Here is a 21,757-nt window from a genome sequence, read left to right on the forward strand (position 1 = left end):
TATGCAAATATAACAATATTATTATATATAATTAATATAATAATCATGCAATCTGCTATTATTATTCATTATTTTATATTTATATTTAAATATTTTAAAAATAATAAAATATTATAATAATTAAAATAAAATTAAAATAATAATTATTATATTATTATTATGTAAAATATGCAAATATAACAATATTATTATATATAATTAATATAATAATCATGCAATCTGCTATTATTATTCATTATTTTATATTTATATTTAAATATTTTAAAAACAATAAAATATTATAATAATTAAAATAAAATTAAAATAATAATTATTATATTATTATTATGTAAAATATGCAAATATAACAATATTATTATATATAATTAATATAATAATCATGCAATCTGCTATTATTATTCATTATTTTATATTTATATTTAAATATTTTAAAAATAATAAAATATTATAATAATTAAAATAAAATTAAAATAATAATTATTATATTATTATTATGTAAAATATGCAAATATAACAATATTATTATATATAATTAATATAATAATCATGCAATCTGCTATTATTATTCATTATTTTATATTTATATTTAAATATTTTAAAAATAATAAAATATTATAATAATTAAAATAAAATTAAAATAATAATTATTATATTATTATGTAAAATATGCAACTATAACAATATTATTATATATAATTAATATAATAATCATGCAATCTGCTATTATTATTCATTATTTTATATTTATATTTAAATATTTTAAAAATAATAAAATATAATAATTACAATAAAATTAAAATAATAATTATTATATTATTATTATGTAAAATATGCAAATATAACAATATTATTATATATAATTAATATAATAATCATGCAATCTGCTATTATTATTCATTATTTTATATTTATATTTAAATATTTTAAAAATAATAAAATATTATAATAATTACAATAAAATTAAAATAATAATTATTATATTATTATGATGTAAAATATGCAAATATAACAATATTATTATATATAATTAATATAATAATCATGCAATCTGCTATTTTTATTCATTATTTTATATTTATATTTAAATATTTTAAAAATAATAAAATATTATAATAATTACAATAAAATTAAAATAATAATTATTATATTATTATTATTATGTAAAATATGCAAATATAACAATATTATTATATATAATTAATATAATAATCATGCAATCTGCTATTATTATTCATTATTTTATATTTATATTTAAGTATTTTAAAAACAATAAAATATTATAATAATTACAATAAAATTAAAATAATAATTATTATATTATTATTATGTAAAATATGCAAATATAACAATATTATTATATATAATTAATATAATAATCATGCAATCTGCTATTATTATTCATTATTTTATATTTATATTTAAATATTTTAAAAATAATAAAATATTATAATAATTAAAATAAAATTAAAATAATAATTATTATATTATTATTATGTAAAATATGCAAATATAACAATATTATTATATATAATTAATATAATAATCATGCAATCTGCTATTATTATTCATTATTTTATATTTATATTTAAATATTTTAAAAATAATAAAATATTATAATAATTAAAATAAAATTAAAATAATAATTATTATATTATTATTATGTAAAATATGCAAATATAACAATATTATTATATATAATTAATATAATAATCATGCAATCTGCTATTATTATTCATTATTTTATATTTATATTTAAATATTTTAAAAACAATAAAATATTATAATAATTAAAATAAAATTAAAATAATAATTATTATATTATTATTATGTAAAATATGCAAATATAACAATATTATTATATATAATTAATATAATAATCATGCAATCTGCTATTATTATTCATTATTTTATATTTATATTTAAATATTTTAAAAATAATAAAATATTATAATAATTAAAATAAAATTAAAATAATAATTATTATATTATTATTATGTAAAATATGCAAATATAACAATATTATTATATATAACTAATATAATAATTAGCATTAATATAATAAATATAATAATCATAATAGTTATAATAATAATATAATAATTATTATTTTATGTGGCCCCCGGGCCGTAGTTTGCCCACCCCTGAGTTAGTTGACGAGTTAGTTGATAACACAAGTTAACTCACCCTGTGAATGATACCGGCAGAATGGATGTACTGCAAAAAAAAGAGGACAGTAGAAACAGGGAATGTTAAAGGTTAAAGGTCACGCCTTGTATACAGCAGAAGGTCCAATGAGAGGTCTTCACCTTTAACCCCTTGAGAATTTGATACACCAGATACTGAATTCTTTCTTCAGACAGCCTCTGCAGTTTCATGAGCTTTCCCAGGTCTGTTCCCATGAACGGCATCACCAGGTAACTCAAATAGAAAGCGAAAGTAAGAGAAGCGACTTCAAAAGTACTGTAAACGGTACTATTGGTACTTACAAATCATGGAACTTGTCCAAAGACAGGTCTGAAGTGAAGACATCTACTAGACCAATCACCTGCAGCGAGCATACATACGGGTGCTAGCGTTTATGATAATCGAGCAAAATAAGGAAATATTCCGTCTTACGTTTTCATGTTTCATGTGTTTGAGGAGCCGAAGTTCCCTGTAGGCTCGCTTGGCAAAGAGCTCCGACTGGAAAGGTCGATAGAGTTTCTTGATGGCTACTTTGCTTCTCGTTCTGGAGTCCACGGCTGAGCTACGAGAAGAAAAAAAAAAAATACAAATACAAAAAAATGTTCCAATTTAGCCAGCAACCTTTATACCGTCTTTTTCAATGCAAACCCCTCTACTCCATATCTCGTGGCGGGATCTACGATGGCTACGCGTAGCAAAACGGTGCTCGAGCTAACAGCTGCTCCCGAGTGTAAACAATGGAGGAAAGGGCAAACGACAAACTAGAAAGTTAGCCGCTTGCTAACTTGCTTAAAAAACAATAGTAATAAATAAACATTATTAAACACTAAAAACGTAGCTGCCGGAACTAGCTTGCACCTGGGCGCCGCCATCTTGGAACATGAGATCGCCACATCTCCAGTCTACATCTATATATATATATATATATATATTTTTTTTTTTTTTTTTTTGTGCAAAAATTAGGTTGAAGAAAAACTTATATTATGGCAATAAAGTTAAAATATTATGGCCATAAAATATTATAAAAATCTTATTATTATTATTAATAATAATAATAATTACTATTAATAATAATAATAATATTATTAATAATAATAATAATATTAATAATAATATTATTATTATTATTAATAATGATAATTATTATTATTTTTATTATTAATATTAATATTAAGAAGAATAAGAATTATAATAATAATAATAATAAAAATAAATATTATGGCCATAAAATATTATAAAAATAATATTATTATTATTATTAATAATAATAATAATAATAATAATAATAATAATAATAATAATAATAATAATAATAATAATAAATATTATGGCCATGAAATATTATAAAAATATTATTATTATTAATAATAATAAATATTATGGCCATAAAATATTATAAAAATATTATTATTATTATTAATAATAAATATTATGGCCAAAAATATTATAAAAATATTATTATTATTAATAATAATAATATTTATTATTATTATTAATAATAATAATAATAATAATATTTATTATTATTATTAATAATAATAATAATAAATATTATGGCCATAAAATATTATAAAAATATTATTATTATTATTATTAAATATTATGGCCATAAAATATTATAAAAATAATAATATTATTATTAATTATTATTATTAATAATAATAATTATTATTATTATTAATTAATTATTAATAATATCAATAATAATAATATTTATTAATAATAATAATGATCATCATCATCATCATCATCATCATCATTATCATCATCATCATAATAATGATAATAATGATAATAATAATAATAATATAAAATATTATGAAAATAAACATTATGATGATTATTTAAGAAGAAAAAGAGCAATATATGAACAATATACGCTTTTGACTTACATCCAAAAACTGAGCTGAATTTTTTTTGCAATATATAAGTTAGCATATGAACTTAGCATATCTAACAAAATATCCAAGTTGCATTTTTTCATTTTTCCAGAATGTAAACATCCTGTTCTACACCAGCATATCGCTAATAGCTCAGTTTTATGATTCCACAATAAATAATATTCATATAGGTCAACAAACAATATTCATATATTCAATATTAGCATGCGTACTGACAAAGTACTACATGTGTACTCCATCTAAGTGCTGATTTGTGGTCAGGGCCATATGTTTCTATGTGCAGCATATTCATATGTCAGGAATGCCCCCCCAGCCAACCCCAACCCCCCCATGATGCATTTTATGGGAGTTGAGTTGTTTATGGTGTGATTGGGTGTTTGGAAGTTGGCCCCGCCCACTGTGTCAATCATTGCTAACAAAGATTTCTCAGTAGTTTCCATGTATTTTTTTACGATTAGAATTCAATGAAAAAGTAATTTTAGGTTTGTAAGTGTCACGTGATACAAAAATATATCAATATATCAATATATGACGTCCCTTTGTTCAAACTACAAGTGATATAATATGGTTGCTAGGTTGTATAGCACCGTCTGTGCCTCCTTGGAAACCTCTTTGTTGGCACGGAACTCCACGAAAGAAAAACGAAGCCTTAATTAGGACTTTGTTGGTGTTTCTTGGTGTTTTTGGAACATTTTTGTTCCCATTTGTACTCACCACACGGTTCCGTACGCCCCGGTCCCCACCTGCTTGAGATCACGGTACCTGTCCGGAACTTCCCATGCGGTTTTGTTGATTTCCTGTCGATAATATCCCGGCCTGACACGTTTGGTCATGACTGCTGAAGACTAAAAAACCGACAATGAAAAGTTTGATTCTTATTTAGTCGTTCAGTCCACTCAGAGAGCTACAATAAGTCCATTGCTTCGGCTCCTGTAAGCTAACCTATGATCATTGCGCGTTGGTGCGCAGGCGCGGAAGCGGACTCGCCCGAGTCGACCCGAGTGGACCCGAGCCACTCCCGACTACTGAGTAGGTGAAACACCCGGAACCTGCTTAACGCGGCACTGCGATGGAGGCAACTTCCGTTTTTTTTTTCACTAATTCTACTTTTCATTGTGTTCACATACAATATTTATTGTTTTGAATGTCTTTTGGTTTTTATTTAGGTTTCATTTTTCGTGATGATTTCAGACCTTTTAAATTCAGGACATTAATAACAACCCTAGAGTAAACTTAACACTCATATGACCAAATATGGACATATAATAAGAGTTGTAAATTCACAAGAATGAAGTTTGTATGGTTTTTTTTGGCTTTTTTCTGATTCATTTCACAAATTTCCAAAAAAAATGGTGATATTAGAAGTCGTACATAAACTCTGAACCCCCAAACATCACTTCCTGTCCACTTGAAAACCACACAATGGCGACCCTTTCATAAAAAACAAAAAAATGAAATGAGGACAAGATGTTCAAACTATAAAGTGGTGAAGTACGACTGTATTTACTTTACTTTGCTGTAATTGTATGCAATGAAGGATCCATTATTAATAATAATAAAAATAATAATACATATTTGTATAGCACTTTTCTAAATACTACACTTTACAGAAAAAATTTAGTTGAATAAAAGCAAGTATTGAAGTCACATAGCATATATTGTTGCATTAAATACTCTTCATAAATAAGTGTGTTGAGAAAAATATTAAATAAACTATCTCCATAATCACCAAACAAGGCAAAAATATTTATTTCTAGTTATTTCTAGTATTGGCCACCTCTTGTGTATTCAGTGCACACATAAAAAAAAAACAAAAAAACAATCGAAATCTCCAAACTGCTGAAATAAGTCGACTGCCAGGTTGGCTCTTGCATGTAGCTTCATGCAAACAAGTGCGGGAGGGGGAAGGGGGGGTGTTGAGGACATGCTTGGACATGAAAATTATGTGAAAAACACACCTTGGATTCTCTCCTTGGCGAGGAAAAAAGTCAGCTTGCTGAAGATCAGAGTCTACGTGGCATAACTTAACCAAATGTTTATGTTGTAAAGAACAATTCATTTGCAGCCGTTATGTAACACAAACGCTCTTCAGTGAGGATGAACTTTGGGATGAACTCTTTTTTTTAATGTTTAAAGAAAATATGCCATCTTCATGTAAAAAAAAAACAACAAAAAAAAAAACCTGGGTCTCAAACATGCGGCCCGCGGGCCAAATGTGGCACGCAGGACACTACTTTGAGGCCCCCGCCTTGATATGAAAGTTTAATGTTAGTGCGTACCAAGAAAAAATTATTATGTTTTAATTAATGTTCATGTTAAAGGTTAAATAACTGTTAATAGTTATCCTCACTATCCGTGTGGAAGTGGTAAGTTTTTGGTGTTTTAAGTTGAAAGGAAATAACTTGGAGGCTACCGTTTAGGTCGCTAGCGGTCTAGTTTGCGAGTTAGCATGTGGCTAAAGACGCTGCAGTTGCGCAATATGTTGTAAATAAAGAGTATAAATGTGACTATAGTCGTGTTTTGTCATGTCTACAGGGCTCTAATAATGCTTTGGTAATTTTAATATGAAAAAAATAATGTCTACTCACCAACTATATGTGGTTTCTTAAGTTTTTATTATTTGCTGTTTTATTATTATTATTATTATATTTATTTATTACTGATTGATTGATTTTCTTTGTTCTTGATTTATTTATTTTTCATCTTATTTTGTGCAGAAAAATAAAAAGTAAGATATTTGAGAACAGTGGAATGTTTTATCAGAGCTTTTCTTGTAGAAAATCGGAACCAAAGCAAAGTTTATTAATTTTTCTGTTTTTAATAAATGCGTTTTTTTGACAGACCCCTGTCATAAAAGACGCCTAGCTTTAAAAATTCATCACATATTTTTCTTTAATGTGTTTTAGTGCAATCTTTTGCTGTGACGGCTAAAGCTAGCAAGAAAAAAATGCCTAAATCTTGTATCTCTGTGTACGTTGAGGCGCAAACCCACATGTTTATTTATCAGCCTCAGACGAGTCCTGGGGCGGGACTTGTCGTCTGAGTCGTCATGAACAGCCAATCAAGCACCAAAACAGGCAGGGAATAAAACGGGTGTTCCGCTATCATGTTTAGAATTTTAATACCAGTTAAAAAAAAAAGTGCAAGAATTAATATTCTGCGATGTTGGATGTTCAGGAAGTTCTAAGCAGGGCTTCAAAATGTAAACAGAAGAAACTAAAAACATGTTAAGTATGAAATGCATCGCAAACGAGCATTAAATTCGACTTTAATTAAATTAAAGGTCAAAATATTTGGAAATATGCAGAATTAATGTGATTTATGGTTAAGTATTCATAATCATGATGTTTGAGCTGCATAAGCAAGGCTTATACTGAAGGTTATGGAACAAAGAAGCGAAGCGATAGAGCCCAAAATGTAAACATTGGGCTTGAAATGGAACTTAAATAAAATAATAAAATAATAAAATAATAAAATAATAAAATAATAAAATAATAAAATAATAAAATAATAAAATAATAAAATAATAAAATAATAAAATAATAAAATAATAAAATAATAAAATAATAAAATAATAAAATAATAAAATAATAAAATGGAACTTCGGGTTGTGCAGGGGTGTCAAAAGGCACCTGCCGTTCACGAATTAGATTCGTTCTTTTGGATTAGTCCAATTTAGGACATTTAGACAGTGGATGCCCCCTGTGAAGCTGCGATTACAGACTCCTTATTTTCAATATTTTATTTCTATATAAGTTTATTTTTAAGAACCTCCTTAAGATCCAACAAAGTAAAATGTAAATTATCGCAATTTTGCAACTGGTGTTAAAATTTTGATCAGCAGACGTGAAAAAAAAAAACGTCCACTTATTTCCTGACTGCTTTGTGTCAGTGATGCTCCTTATGGGGCATTGAACCTCACGGTACCACTTCCCTGACACCTGCCCATCAAAGATATAATACAAGCTGTCATAATAATCAACAGCTGGTGGAAAATGTGGAAAAAAAAAAAAGCTACAACTTTTGCAGGGCAGATGATGAAGTTCAGGGAAGTTATTTACGAAGATCATGTGACGCAGATACCCTGAGACCATGCTGGAGGTTTGCTGTCGTACGGAACGGGGTGTCTGCTCGCCGCCACCGCCGCCTCTTCCTGTTGCTCTTCCTGGACCCCGTCGTCGTCGTCGTCTCGCTCGCTCTGTTGCATGGCGCCGCTTTGCCCCGCCCACGCGGGGGACTCCAGACCAGGCTGGGAGGAGAAGGGCTTCTCCAGAACTTTGAGGACCCGCTGAACCTGCAGTTTTAGACACACATCGACCATCATAACTTGAATATTTTTTATATAATTAATATAATAATAATAAAATATAAATAAATATAAATAAATATAAATAAATATAAATAAATATAAATAAATATAAATAAATATAAATAAAATTATAAAATTATAAAATTATAAAATTATAAAATTATAAAATTATAAAATTATAAAATTATAAAATTATAAAATTATAAAATTATAAAATTATAAAATAAGATATGCCTAAGATATGCCTTTATTCGTCCCTCAGTGGGGAAATTTGTAATAATAAAATAATGTAATAATGTAATAATGTAATAATGTAATAATGTAATAATGTAATTATAAAATTATAAAATTATAAAATTATAAAATTATAAAATTATAAAATTATAAAATTATAAAATTATAAAATTATAAAATTATAAAATTATAAAATAAGATATGCCTTTATTCGTCCCTCAGTGGGGAAATCTGTAATAATAAAATAATAAAATAATAAAATAATAAAATAATAAAATAATAAAATAATAAAATAATAAAATAATAAAATAATAAAATAATAAAATAATAAAATAATAAAATAATAAAATAATAAAATAATAAAATAAGATATGCCTAAGATATGCCTTTATTCGTCCCTCAGTGGGGAAATTTGTAATAATAAAATAAAATAATAAAATTAAAATAATAATAAAATAATAATAAAATAATAAAATAATAAAATAATAAAATAATAAAATAATAAAATAATAAAATAATAAAATAATAAAATAATAAAATAATAAAATAATAAAATAATAAAATAATAAAATAATAAAATAAGATATGCCTAAGATATGCCTTTATTCGTCCCTCAGTGGGGAAATTTGTAATAATAAAATAAAATAATAAAATTAAAATAATAATAAAATAATAAAATAATAAAATAATAAAATAATAAAATAATAAAATAATAAAATAATAAAATAATAAAATAATAAAATAATAAAATAATAAAATAATAAAATAATAAAATAATAAAATAATAAAATAATAAAATAATAAAATAATAAAATAATAAAATAAGATATGCCTAAGATATGCCTTTATTCGTCCCTCAGTGGGGAAATTTGTAATAATAAAATAATAAAATAATAAAATAATAAAATAATAAAATAATAAAATAATAAAATAATAAAATAATAAAATAAAATAATAAAATAATAAAATAATAAAATAATAAAATAATAAAATGATCAAATAAAATAATAAAATAATAAAATAATAAAATAATAATTATTTCCTTCATCACTGTACCTCAGAGAAGTCTCCTTTCTCAGCGGCTTCAATTGCATTCTGGGCAATGTAGTTCCGGAGTACCACACGTGGATTGGTGCCGTCCATCACCCTCACCCTCTCCTCCTGCATGGCCCGCGCATCTCCATCGCCCTCCAGTTCCTGTGCCAGACGCTTCCTGCCCCACAGTGATACAACAGGAAACTGATAGTAGAACCGCCAACAGCCCATTTCCTGCTGGTCCTCCGTCTGTGTCTCACATGTAGCGTGTGATCCAGCGGGTCCACTCCTCGGTCTGCTTGGTTTTATGATCTTCCTCGCTGGTCTCCGTGAGTTCCTTCAGTTTGCCGAGTCGCTCGAGCTGCCTCGCTATCGTCGTCTGGTCTGAGATCATCTGAAAGAGCGCGGGGTTGCTCTGTGCCATGGATAGCAGCATCGCCAACTGCCTGGAGGGGGAATAGCGGACTGGATCATACCATTATGGTACAAAGTATGAAGAGTACTACGGAAGGTGCTAACAAAAAAACAAAAAAAAACGCATTTATGCTGTCTGAGGACCCCTCTGAACTTGTCTCCTACTACAACAATACCCTTTCCTCCTGTCTTGATGAACTGGCCCCTAAAAAAACCAAACTGGTCTCCTTCTCCCACACTGCCCCCTGGTACACCCCTCAGCTCCATAATATGAAGACCCGTAAACGCCAGCTTGAGAGACTGTACAAGAAATCTGGCCTAACTGTTCATCTTCAAGCTTACACAGATTTTCTACAGCAATATAAAGATGCCTTAAACACTGCCCGCTCACGATACTACTCCAATCTGATTATATCTAGTTCCAACAATCCTAAATCCCTCTTTTCAACAATCAACACACTGCTAAAGCCAAATGACAACTCCTCCTCATCCTTCACCACCACCAAATGCAACAACTTCTTAACCTACTTCCAGTCCAAAATTACCAAAATATACAGCTCCCTAAACCCCCCCTCGACTCACTCGCTTCCTCCTGACCCTCCACTATCTGGCTCCACCCAACGACTCTCCAAATTTACACCTATCTCACCCGTGCAACTCACTAAAATACTAACCGGTATGAAGACTCCAACATGCTCCCTGGATCCTATCCCTTCTTCATTCATCAAACCCTGCCTCCACATCATCTCCCCGCTGATCACAAGTATCATTAACTCCTCCCTTATCACTGGATCCGTCCCACAGTCTCTCAAGCTGGCGGCAATCACCCCCACACTCAAAAAGTCTGGTCTCGATCCCAATAACCTCTCCAATTTCCGTCCCATATCCAACCTCCCCTTTCTGTCCAAAATCCTTGAACGTGTCATAGCTGCTCAACTTCAATCTCACCTCAACTCCAACAGCCTGTTTGAATCCTTCCAGTCCGGTTTCCGTCCCAAACACAGCACTGAAACAGCTCTTCTTAAAATCACCAATGATCTTCTTCTCTCCTCTGATTCCGGCCATCTTACCATCCTCATCCTCCTAGACCTCACCGCAGCCTTTGACACCATTAGCCACTCTATCCTCCTGTCCCGCCTCAAAACCAGCCTCAATATCACCGATTCTGCTCTGTCTTGGCTCCAATCATACCTCACCAACCGTCAACAGTTTGTGCACATAAATAGCTGCTCCTCCTCCATAGCCCCTTTACCTCAAGGTGTTCCCCAAGGTTCGGTGCTTGGTCCTCTTCTCTTCATCCTCTACATCCTTCCACTTGGCAATATCATCCGTCGACATGGCCTCAATTTCCACAGCTACGCTGATGATATTCAACTATACATTTCTACCACCTCCATCAACTCCAACATCTACTCCACCCTCACCAACTGCTTAGCTGATATCAAAACTTGGATGGAACAAAATTTTCTCAAACTTAATAGTGACAAAACAGATATTATCATCATCGGTCCCAAAAACACCACGGCGCCCACCCATAATTTCCATCTTCAATTTGACAGCGCCACCCTCACTCCATCCCCGCTCATCCGCAACCTTGGTATCCTCCTAGACCCCACCCTTTCATTTGAACCCCACATCAAACAGTTAACCCGGACTGCATTCTTTCATCTTAAGAACATAGCCCGACTCCGTCCATCACTTACATTCTCTGCCGCTGAATCCCTAATCCATGCATTCATCACCTCCAGAATCGACTACTGCAACAGCATTCTCTACGGTACACCATCCAAAACCCTCAACAAACTACAATATATTCAGAACTCCGCTGCCCGCCTCCTCACCTCCACCCGCTCCCGTGAACACATTACCCCTGTCCTCCAAAACCTCCACTGGCTTCCCGTCCCCCAACGCATTCACTTCAAAATTCTTCTCATCACCTACAAAGCCCTCCACGATCTGACCCCCCCATATCTCACAGACCTCCTCCATCCACATAATCCCCCGCGTCCCCTTCGCTCCTCAGACTCCAACCTCCTGGCACTCCCCTGTAAGACCAAGCTCCGAACCTGGGGAGACAGAGCCTTCTCCATCGCTGCCCCCACTCTCTGGAACTCTTTGCCCCATTCACTCCGTGCTTGCCCTGACCTTCCCACCTTCAAAAAACAACTCAAAACCCACCTCTTTAAATCTGTTTTTAATGTCTAACCTTCTATATCTGACTGCTGTGCCCCGCCCCCGCTTTTTTAACTGTGTACTAACCAATGAATGTTGTATTTTGGTGTGTCTTTTATTCTGTTTACTTGCTCTATTCAACTTCATTCTTTTGTAAAGTGTCTTTGAGTATCTTGAAAAGCGCTATACAAATAAAATGTATTATTATTATTATTATTAACTAGAAGAGCAAACTAGAGAGCTAGCGACCTAAACGCTAGCCTTCAAGTTATTTCCTTTAAACTTAAACAGCCAAAAACTTACCACTTCCACACGGATAGGGAGGATAACTATTAACAGTTATTTAACCTTTAACATGAACATTAATCAAACGTAATCATTTTTTTACCATACAGCATTTATATCAAACTAACATTAAGCTTTCATATCAAGGCGGGGGGCCTCAAAGTAGTGTCCTGCGCGCCACATTTGGCCCGCGGGCCGCATGTTTGAGACCCCTGTGCTAGGTTAATCGGCGACTCCTAGATGTGAGCACAATAAGAATTTGAATCGAAAAACGATTTCACGATAAAAACCATATTGTATATCCTTTCAAAATAAAATATTTACAAAAAAACAAAAAAAAATGCATTTATGCTAACTAGAAGAGCAAACTAGAGAGCTAGCGACCTAAACGGTAGCTTTCAAGTTATTTCCTTTCAACTTAAACAGCCAAAAAGTTACCACTTCCACACGGATAGGGAGGAACTATTAACAGTTATTTAACCTTTAACATGAACATTAATCAAACGTAATAATTTTTTTTACCATACAGCATTTATATCAAACTAACATTAAGCTTTCATATCAAGGCGGGGGCCTCAAAGTAGGGTCCTGCGCGCCACATTTGGCCCGCGGGCCGCATGTTTGAGACCCCTGTGCTAGGTTAATTGGCGACTCCTAGATGTGAGCACAATAAGAATTTGAATCGAAAAACGATTTCACGATAAAAACCATATTGTATATCCTTTCAAAATAAAATATTTACAAAAAAACAAAAAAAACGCATTTATGCTAACTAGAAGAGCAAACTAGAGAGCTAGCAACCTAAACGGTAGCCTTCAAGTTATTTCCTTTCAACTTAAACAGCCAAAAAGTTACCACTTCCACACGGATAGGGAGGAACTATTAACAGTTATTTAACCTTTAACATGAACATTAATCAAACGTAATAATTTTTTTACCATACAGCATTTATATCAAACTAACATTAAACTTTCATATCAAGGCGGGGGCCTCAAAGTAGTGTCCTGCGCGCCACATTTGGCCCGCGGGCCGCATGTTTGAGACCCCTGTGCTAGGTTAATTGGCGACTCCTAGATGTGAGCACAATAAGAATTTGAATGGAAAAACGATTTCACTATAAAAACCATATTGTATATCCTTTCAAAATAAAATATTTACAAAAAAACAAAAAAAAAAACGCATTTATGCTAACTAGAAGAGCAAACTAGAGAGATAGCAACCTAAACGGTAGCTTTCAAGTTATTTCCTTTCAACTTAAACAGCCAAAAAGTTACCACTTCCACACGGATAGGGAGGATAACTATTAACAGTTATTTAACCTTTAACATGAACATTAATCAAACGTAATAATTTTTTTACCATACAGCATTTATATCAAACTAACATTAAACTTTCATATCAAGGCGGGGGCCTCAAAGTAGTGTCCTGCGTGCCACATTTGGCCCGCGGGCCGCATGTTTGAGACCCCTGTGCTAGGTTAATCGGCGACTCCTAGATGTGAGCACAATAAGAATTTGAATGGAAAAACGATTTCACGATAAAAACCATATTGTATATCCTTTCAAAATAAAATATTTACAAAAAAACAAAAAAAAACGCATTTATGCTAACTAGAAGAGCAAACTAGAGAGATAGCAACCTAAACGGTAGCTTTCAAGTTATTTCCTTTCAACTTAAACAGCCAAAAAGTTACCACTTCCACACGGATAGGGAGGATAACTATTAACAGTTATTTAACCTTTAACATGAACATTAATCAAACGTAATAATTTTTTTTACCATACAGCATTTATATCAAACTAACATTAAACTTTCATATCAAGGCGGGGGCCTCAAAGTAGTGTCCTGCGTGCCACATTTGGCCCGCGGGCCGCATGTTTGAGACCCCTGTGCTAGGTTAATCGGCGACTCCTAGATGTGAGCACAATAAGAATTTGAATGGAAAAACGATTTCACGATAAAAACCATATTGTATATCCTTTCAAAATAAAATATTTACAAAAAAACAAAAAAAAACGCATTTATGCTAACTAGAAGAGCAAACTAGAGAGCTAGCGACCTAAACGGTAGCATTCAAGTTATTTACTTTCAACTTAAACAGCCAAAAAGTTACCACTTCCACACAGATAGGGAGGATAACTATTAACAGTTATTTAACCTTTAACATGAACATTAATCAAACGTAATAATTTTTTTTACCATACAGCATTTATATCAAACTAACATTAAACTTTCATATCAAGGCGGGGGCCTCAAAGTAGTGTCCTGCGTGCCACATTTGGCCCGCGGGCCGCATGTTTGAGACCCCTGTGCTAGGTTAATCGGCGACTCCTAGATGTGAGCACAATAAGAATTTGAATGGAAAAACGATTTCACGATAAAAACCATATTGTATATCCTTTCAAAATAAAATATTTACAAAAAAACAAAAAAAAAACGCATTTATGCTAACTAGAAGAGCAAACTAGAGAGATAGCAACCTAAACGGTAGCTTTCAAGTTATTTCCTTTCAACTTAAACAGCCAAAAAGTTACCACTTCCACACGGATAGGGAGGATAACTATTAACAGTTATTTAACCTTTAACATGAATGCGACTCCTAGATGTGAGCACAATAAGAATTTGAATCGAAAAATGATTTCACGATAAAAACCATATTGTATATCCTTTCAAAATAAAATATTTACAAACTAAAAAGGCCCAGGCGGCTCACCGTGGGTCCATGGTGGGTTTGTTGGCAGCTTTGAGCTCCTCCAAAGAGGCACACTGCTCCAGGAGCATCTTTGCCGCTTCTTTGACGAGGTCCTCCTCCGTGCCATTTCCTCCCTCCGTGGGACAGGAGATCTGACTCAGACTACGGAAAGTGTTGGTGAAGTCAGCTCCTGCATGGAAACGGACCGAGAAGTATGTGATATTATTCTTCTGAAAGGCCGAATTAGACGTTCTTACGTTTGATCATAGTGCCGCTTTCAAACAAATGGACAACTTTGTATGTTAGGTGAAATTTAGTACACTTTTCTAGCTCCAATACAAGAACTGTCCTCCCACTTCCGTCCTGTAGGTGGCGGTCTTGTCCACTAATTAACCTAGCATGTTTTTTTGGAATGTGGGAGGAAACAAGGAAGAAGAACTCAACATCATTTTACGAGAATAAGGTCAAAATATGAAGTGAAAAAATTTGTTTATATGAATAAAATTATTGTTTTGCAAAAAAAATGTCATTTTAGTGGCATATAGTTGAAATGTTAACAATTTTTTTTGTTAAATTTGTAATATTATGCCAAACAAGGCATTAAAGTCATAATATTATGGGGAGAAAAGTGACAATGTATTAAGATGTATGTATTAATGTATTAATAATGTATTAATTTATTTTAATTTTAATTTAGGTTAATAGGTTAATAGTTAACCTCCCTGTCTGTTAATTAAAATTAAAATTAAAATTAAAATTAAAATTAAAATTAAAATTAAAATTAAAATTTAAATTAAAATTAAAATTAAAATTAAAATTAAAATTAAAATTAAAATTAAAATTAAAATTAAAATTAAAATTAAAATTAAAATTAAAATTAAAATTAAAATTAAAATTAAAATTAAAATTAAAATTAAAATTAAAATTAAAATTAAAATTAATAGTTAACCTCCCTGTTCGTTAATTTTAATTTTGGTTAATAGGTTAATAGTTAACCTCCCTGTCTGTTAATATTTAATATTTAATATTTAATTTAGGTTAATAGGTTAATAGTTAACCTCCCTGTCCGTTAATTTTAATTTTGGTTAATAGGTTAATAGTTAACCTCCCTGTCCGTTAATTTTAATTTTAATTTTGGTTAATAGGTTAATAGTTAACCTCCCTGTCCGTTAATATTTAATATTTAATATTTAATATTTAATATTTAATATTTAATATTTAATATTTAATATTTAATATTTAATATTTAATATTTAATATTTAATATTTAATATTTAATATTTAATTTAGGTTAATAGGTTAATAGTTAACCTCCCTGTCCGTTAATTTTAATTTTAATTTTAATTCACCCTGGACTGGTGGCCAGCCAATCACAGGGCACATATAGACAAACAACCATTCACACTCACATTCATACCTATGAACAATTTGGAGTCGCTAATTAACCTAGCATGTTTTTGGAATGTGGGAGGAAACCGGAGTACCCGGAAAAAAACCCACGCATGCACGGGGAGAACATGCAAACTCCACACAGAGATGGCCGAGGGTGGAATTGAACCCTGGTCTCCTAGCTGTGAGGTCTGTGCGCTCGACCACTCGACCACCGTGCCGCCAAAAGGTGAAGTCAGCCATGGAATCTCACCCGTGTTGTGCATGGTTTGCATCAGCTCCGTGATCAGGATCTCATCCTCGGGTTCCTGCTTTTGCAACAAGCCCAGCTTCTTCCTCATATTATGGAGGTAGAAGTTGTTATACACATCCAAATATTCCTCCATGATAGCCTCCGCCCGGTGCGGTGGGACCTCCGGATCGAGAGCTTCTGCTAACTTGATGAGGTTCCAGCGGCAAATGGCCGGCTGGGCCTGGTAGGAGTAGCGTCCCGAGTTGTCTGAAGCGTTGCAGATGAAATCTGGATCGAATCTGATTGAGGAAGTAAAAAAACAATGATGAAGAAGGGAGGTGTCCAACTCAAGACCCGGGGGCGAAATTGGAACAGCAATATTTTTTTTTGTGGCCCCAGCGTTAGACTCCAAGTATGAGGATTATTAATCCCAACCGGCGACTTTGGAACCATCTCACCTGTCCATGAAGCCATACGGACCGTAGTCCAGCGTGAGTCCCAGGATGCTCATGTTGTCCGTGTTGAGAACGCCGTGACAAAATCCGACACACTGCCACTGAGCGACGAGTCGAGCCGTCCGCCTCATCACCTTCACACAAATGGGAGGTCGTACAAAAGTGTCCGACATCATAAAACCCTACAGCAGGGGTCTCAAACATGCGGCCCGCGGGCCAAATTTGGCCCGCAGGACACTACTTTGAGACCCCCCGCCTTGATATGAAAGTTTAATGTTTGATATGAATGCTGTATGTTAAAAATTATTACGTTTTAATTAATGTTCATGTTAAAGGTTTAATAACTGTTAATAGTTATTAACCTCCCTATGCGTGTGGAAGTGGTAAGTTTTTGGCTAATTTAAGTTGAAAGGAAATAACTTGAAGGCTACCGTTTAGGTCGCTAGCGCTCTAGTTTGCGAGTTAGCATGTGGCTAAAGACCCCCGCAGTTGCGCAATATGTTGTAAATAAAAAAAAGTATAAAAGTGACTATTTGTCATGTCTACAGGGCTCTAATAATGCTTTGTTAATTTTAATCGGAAAAAAAAAAAAATTCTACCCAGCAACTATATGTGGTTTCTTAAGTTTTTATTATTTGCCGTTTTATTATTATTATTATATTTATTTATTACTGATTGATTGATTTTCTTTGTTCTTGATTTATTTTTTTTCATCTTATTTTGTGTAGAAAAATAAAAATAAAGATATTTGAGAACAATGGAATGTTTTATCAGAGCTTTTCTTGTAGAAAGTTTTTTTTTAATTTTTTGTTTTTAATAAATGCATTTTTTTTTGGGGGGGGGGGAACCTGATGCGGCCCAGTCTCACCCAGACCCGAGCTCCAGTGGCCCCCAAGTAAATTGAATTTGAGACCCCTGCTGTATGGTATCATGTACCCAGAAAAAAATATTACGTTTTAATTAATGTTCATGTTAAAGGTTAAAGAACTGTTAATAGTTAACCTCCCTATCCGTGTGGAAGTGGTAAGTTTTTGTCTATTTAACTTTAAAGGAAATAACTTGAAGGCTACCGTTTGAGAGCTAATCACATGACTCAGCACACGTAGTCGCTGACCCGTCCGTCACGTCTTAACGCAATAATGGGATTCACCCAGTCTGCGACGTCAGATCTAATCCGTTCGCTTTATAAACATGTGTGGTATTCAAGTGGTGGCACACCTCTCTGAAGAAAGACACGTTCCTCTCCACTCGGTCCGAGTGCTGCTGCTGTTGGATCTCGGGGTAGAACATCTCGATGACATAATCCAACATCCTCACTCGTAGCTCATCGTGTCCGTAGCTCGGACCCTGACGACCGGTGAACTCATCCGCCGGCTTAAATATCTCAAAAGAACCAAACCTGTTCGGGTAGCGGACATTGACAATAATAAACTCCAAGAAAACAGAAGCACGTTTCCGGGGGTAACGAGACGTTCCTCACCTGATAAAGGTCGGCGCAATACGGAGAACCACAGAACATCTCTCATGACGAGGGTGCCCGCTATAGTAGACATCTCTGACGACTCGGCTGTCTGACGTGACCACAGAACCTGCTCTGGTGCTGGGGACGCCCAGGAAGTGCATCGCCTCGCTGCAAAGGAACTCTCTAATACTGGAACGGAGAACCTTGCGACCATCAGCTTGTCTACGGATTAAGAAACACAATATACAAAGTATGTTGTCAAACGTCCATAATATGCTGCTACTTGGGGGCCACTGGAGATCGGGTCTGGGTGAGACTGGGCCGCATCAGGTTTTAAAAAAAAATAAAAAATTTATTAAAAACTAAAAAATTTAAAAAACTTTTTTTTAAAATTTTTTTTTATTTTTCTGCACAAAATAAAAACCACCACTAATTATCTCCAACCACTAATGAACATCCAGCAGCAACACAATGTTTTGGCAAGTCTCCTAATTTGCTTTTAAAAAAAAAAACAAACAATGTACAATGTAATTACAAACAATCAATAACCTATTCAAGCAAAGTTGATTTTATTTATTTATTAAATTTATTAATTTATTAAAAACTAAAAAATTTTAAAAACTTTGCTTTGGTTCCAATTTTCTACAAGAAAAGTTCTGATAAAACATTCCACTGTTCTCAAATATCTTACTTTTTATTTTTCTTCACAAAATAAGATGAAAAATAAATAAATAAATCAAGAATAAATAAAATCAATCAATTAGTAATAAATAAATATAATAATAATAATAATAATAATAATAATAATAAAACGGCAAATAATAAAAACTTAAGAAACCACATATAGTTGGTGGGTAGACAAATTATTAAAATTAACAAGTCACATTTATACTATTTTTATTTACAACATATTGCGCAACTGCAGGGTCTTTAGCCACATGCTAACTCGCAAACTAGAGCGCTAGCAACCTAAACGGTAGCCTTCGAGTTATTTCCTTTAAACTTAAATAGCCAAAAACTTACCACTTCCACACGGATAGTGAGGATAACTATTAACAGTTATTTAACCTTTAACATGAACATTAATAAAACTTAATATTTTTTTCTGGGTACATGATACCATACAGCATCCATATCAAACTTGCGCGGGGCGGCACTAACATTAAACTTTCATATCAAGGCGGGGGCCTCAAAGTAGTGTCCTGCGGACCACATTTGGCCCGCGCGTCGTGTGTTTGAGACCCCTGCCATACAGCATCCATATCAAACTTGCGCGGGCCGCACTAACATTAAACTTTCATATCAAGGCGGGGGCCTCAAAGTAGTGTCCTGCGGGCCACATTTGGCCCGCGCGTCGTGTGTTTGAGACCCCTGCCATACAGCATCCATATCAAACTTGCGCGGGCCGCACTAACATTAAACTTTCATATCAAGGCGGGGGCCTCAAAGTAGTGTCCTGCGGGCCACATTTGGCCCGCGCGTCGTGTGTTTGAGACCCCTGCCATACAGCATCCATATCAAACTTGCGCGAGGCGGCACTAACATTAAACTTTCATATCAAGGCGGGGGCCTCAAAGTAGTGTCCTGCGGGCCACATTTGGCCCGCGGGCCGCGTGTTTGAGACCCCTGGTGTGCAGGTCTAAACTGGTCCAGTGTCATTGTGACTAAGCACAAAAGTGTACCTGGAATAAGGCGTGAGGCCGGCTCCCTTCACTTGAATCTCCCATCGGCCGCTCGGGTTTTCCCGCAGCAGTTCGGGGTCTTGGTTGGGTGGAACCCTGACCTCCCCCAGATAGCAAGCGGCTCCGTCGCCGAGCTGGCCGGCGAACTGTCCGAACTGGTGCCCGCAGTAGCAATGCGCAGCGGGCTCGGATCCAGGCATGACTTTAGAGCCACTGAGATAGTCCGCCCCGAGAGGGTCCTCCATGACCTCGTCCTGGTCGAGCCCCAGCAGAGCCAGAGCTCCGTGAGACACCGCTACAAAACGAGGCTTGCTCAGCGGCTGCGGAGTGACCCGGGAGAAACAAGCTCCTTTCACCTGTCGTACGCCATCTTCCTCGCTGGGGTCCACTGGAAGTTTCTTCAGGGCGACATTGTCAAAGTCGAGCCGCTCCAGCCGGGAACGAGTCACGGCAAGACCCATGTCATCCATTCCGACTGATAGGAACCTAAATGCGGGCACACGTCGTCTGAAAATCCTTTCTATGATTGGTCGATGTACTCCCAGCGCCATTAAACTGCTGTGACGCCCATTTGTTGACTTGTCTGGCGCATTTACAGGACTTCTTCGTCATGGTTTCATAATCCGGAAGTACCGGCGGAAGTGTGTGCGTTTGGTGTTACTTTGTTATTCGTCCGGCCGGAAACAGACGCTATGAGAAAAACAAAGGAATATGCAGTGTTTTCTCATAGCGTACACGTTAAGATTGCATTTAATTACCATATTTGAACATTTTGTTGAGATGTAATGTTAATGTTTCAGCATTTAATTACCACATTTGAACATTTTGTTTAGATGTAATGTTAATGTTTCAGCATTTAATTACCACATTTGAACATTTTGTTTAGATGTAATGTTAATGTTTCAATGAGAATATTACGTATAGCGAAAATGCAGGAAAATAACAATGGTGTGTCACAAAAACACACAAACATATATATATATATATATATATATACATGTGTTTTTGTGAAATAAATAACACACACACATATATATGTATATATATATATACATATATGTGTGTGTGTTTTTGTGAAACACCATTGTTATTTCCCTGCATTTTCCTCATATATAGCATGTTAAATCACCAGCTACTATTTAAAATAACAATTTACAAATACTTTTAATGTCACAAATCTGCCATATGACCATTCGGTAGTGCAATGACAAAAAAAAATGCATATAACCTTGCAGCTGCATCGACAGGCACTTGTTTTTTTTTTTTTTTGACATAGGCAAGACCGTGAATGAACATGGAAAATATTTTTTT

General features: G+C 33.3%; 2 protein-coding genes across 2 annotated transcripts in view; both read right to left on the reverse strand.

Annotated features, from left to right (window-relative positions):
* mapk12a (mitogen-activated protein kinase 12a) overlaps positions 1–5,673 on the reverse strand; it is a 13,113-nt gene extending 7,440 nt beyond the window's left edge. Inside the window, exons 1-5 of the mRNA XM_058086895.1 lie at positions 4,800–5,673; positions 2,617–2,746; positions 2,487–2,545; positions 2,307–2,418; positions 2,185–2,214 (exon numbers count right to left, since the gene is read on the reverse strand). Coding sequence (XP_057942878.1) covers positions 2,185–2,214; positions 2,307–2,418; positions 2,487–2,545; positions 2,617–2,746; positions 4,800–4,918 — 450 coding nt within the window. The 5' untranslated portion in view covers positions 4,919–5,673. The remainder of the gene's footprint in view (positions 1–2,184; positions 2,215–2,306; positions 2,419–2,486; positions 2,546–2,616; positions 2,747–4,799) is intronic.
* Positions 5,674–5,818: 145 nt separating this feature from the next.
* Positions 5,819–21,088, reverse strand: selenoo1 (selenoprotein O1). The gene is made up of 9 exons (XM_058086894.1): positions 20,447–21,088; positions 18,783–18,986; positions 18,521–18,701; positions 17,306–17,436; positions 16,869–17,146; positions 15,248–15,416; positions 9,924–10,109; positions 9,685–9,841; positions 5,819–8,379 (listed from the first exon to the last, which is right to left on the reverse strand). Exons 1-9 carry the CDS (start codon positions 20,995–20,997, stop codon positions 8,143–8,145), a joined length of 2,094 nt encoding a protein of 697 aa, XP_057942877.1. The 5' UTR covers positions 20,998–21,088; the 3' UTR covers positions 5,819–8,142.
* Between the last annotated feature and the right edge of the window lie 669 nt (positions 21,089–21,757).

This window comes from Doryrhamphus excisus, chromosome 11 (assembly GCF_030265055.1).
Source record: "Doryrhamphus excisus isolate RoL2022-K1 chromosome 11, RoL_Dexc_1.0, whole genome shotgun sequence".
Lineage (NCBI taxonomy): Eukaryota > Metazoa > Chordata > Actinopteri > Syngnathiformes > Syngnathidae > Doryrhamphus > Doryrhamphus excisus.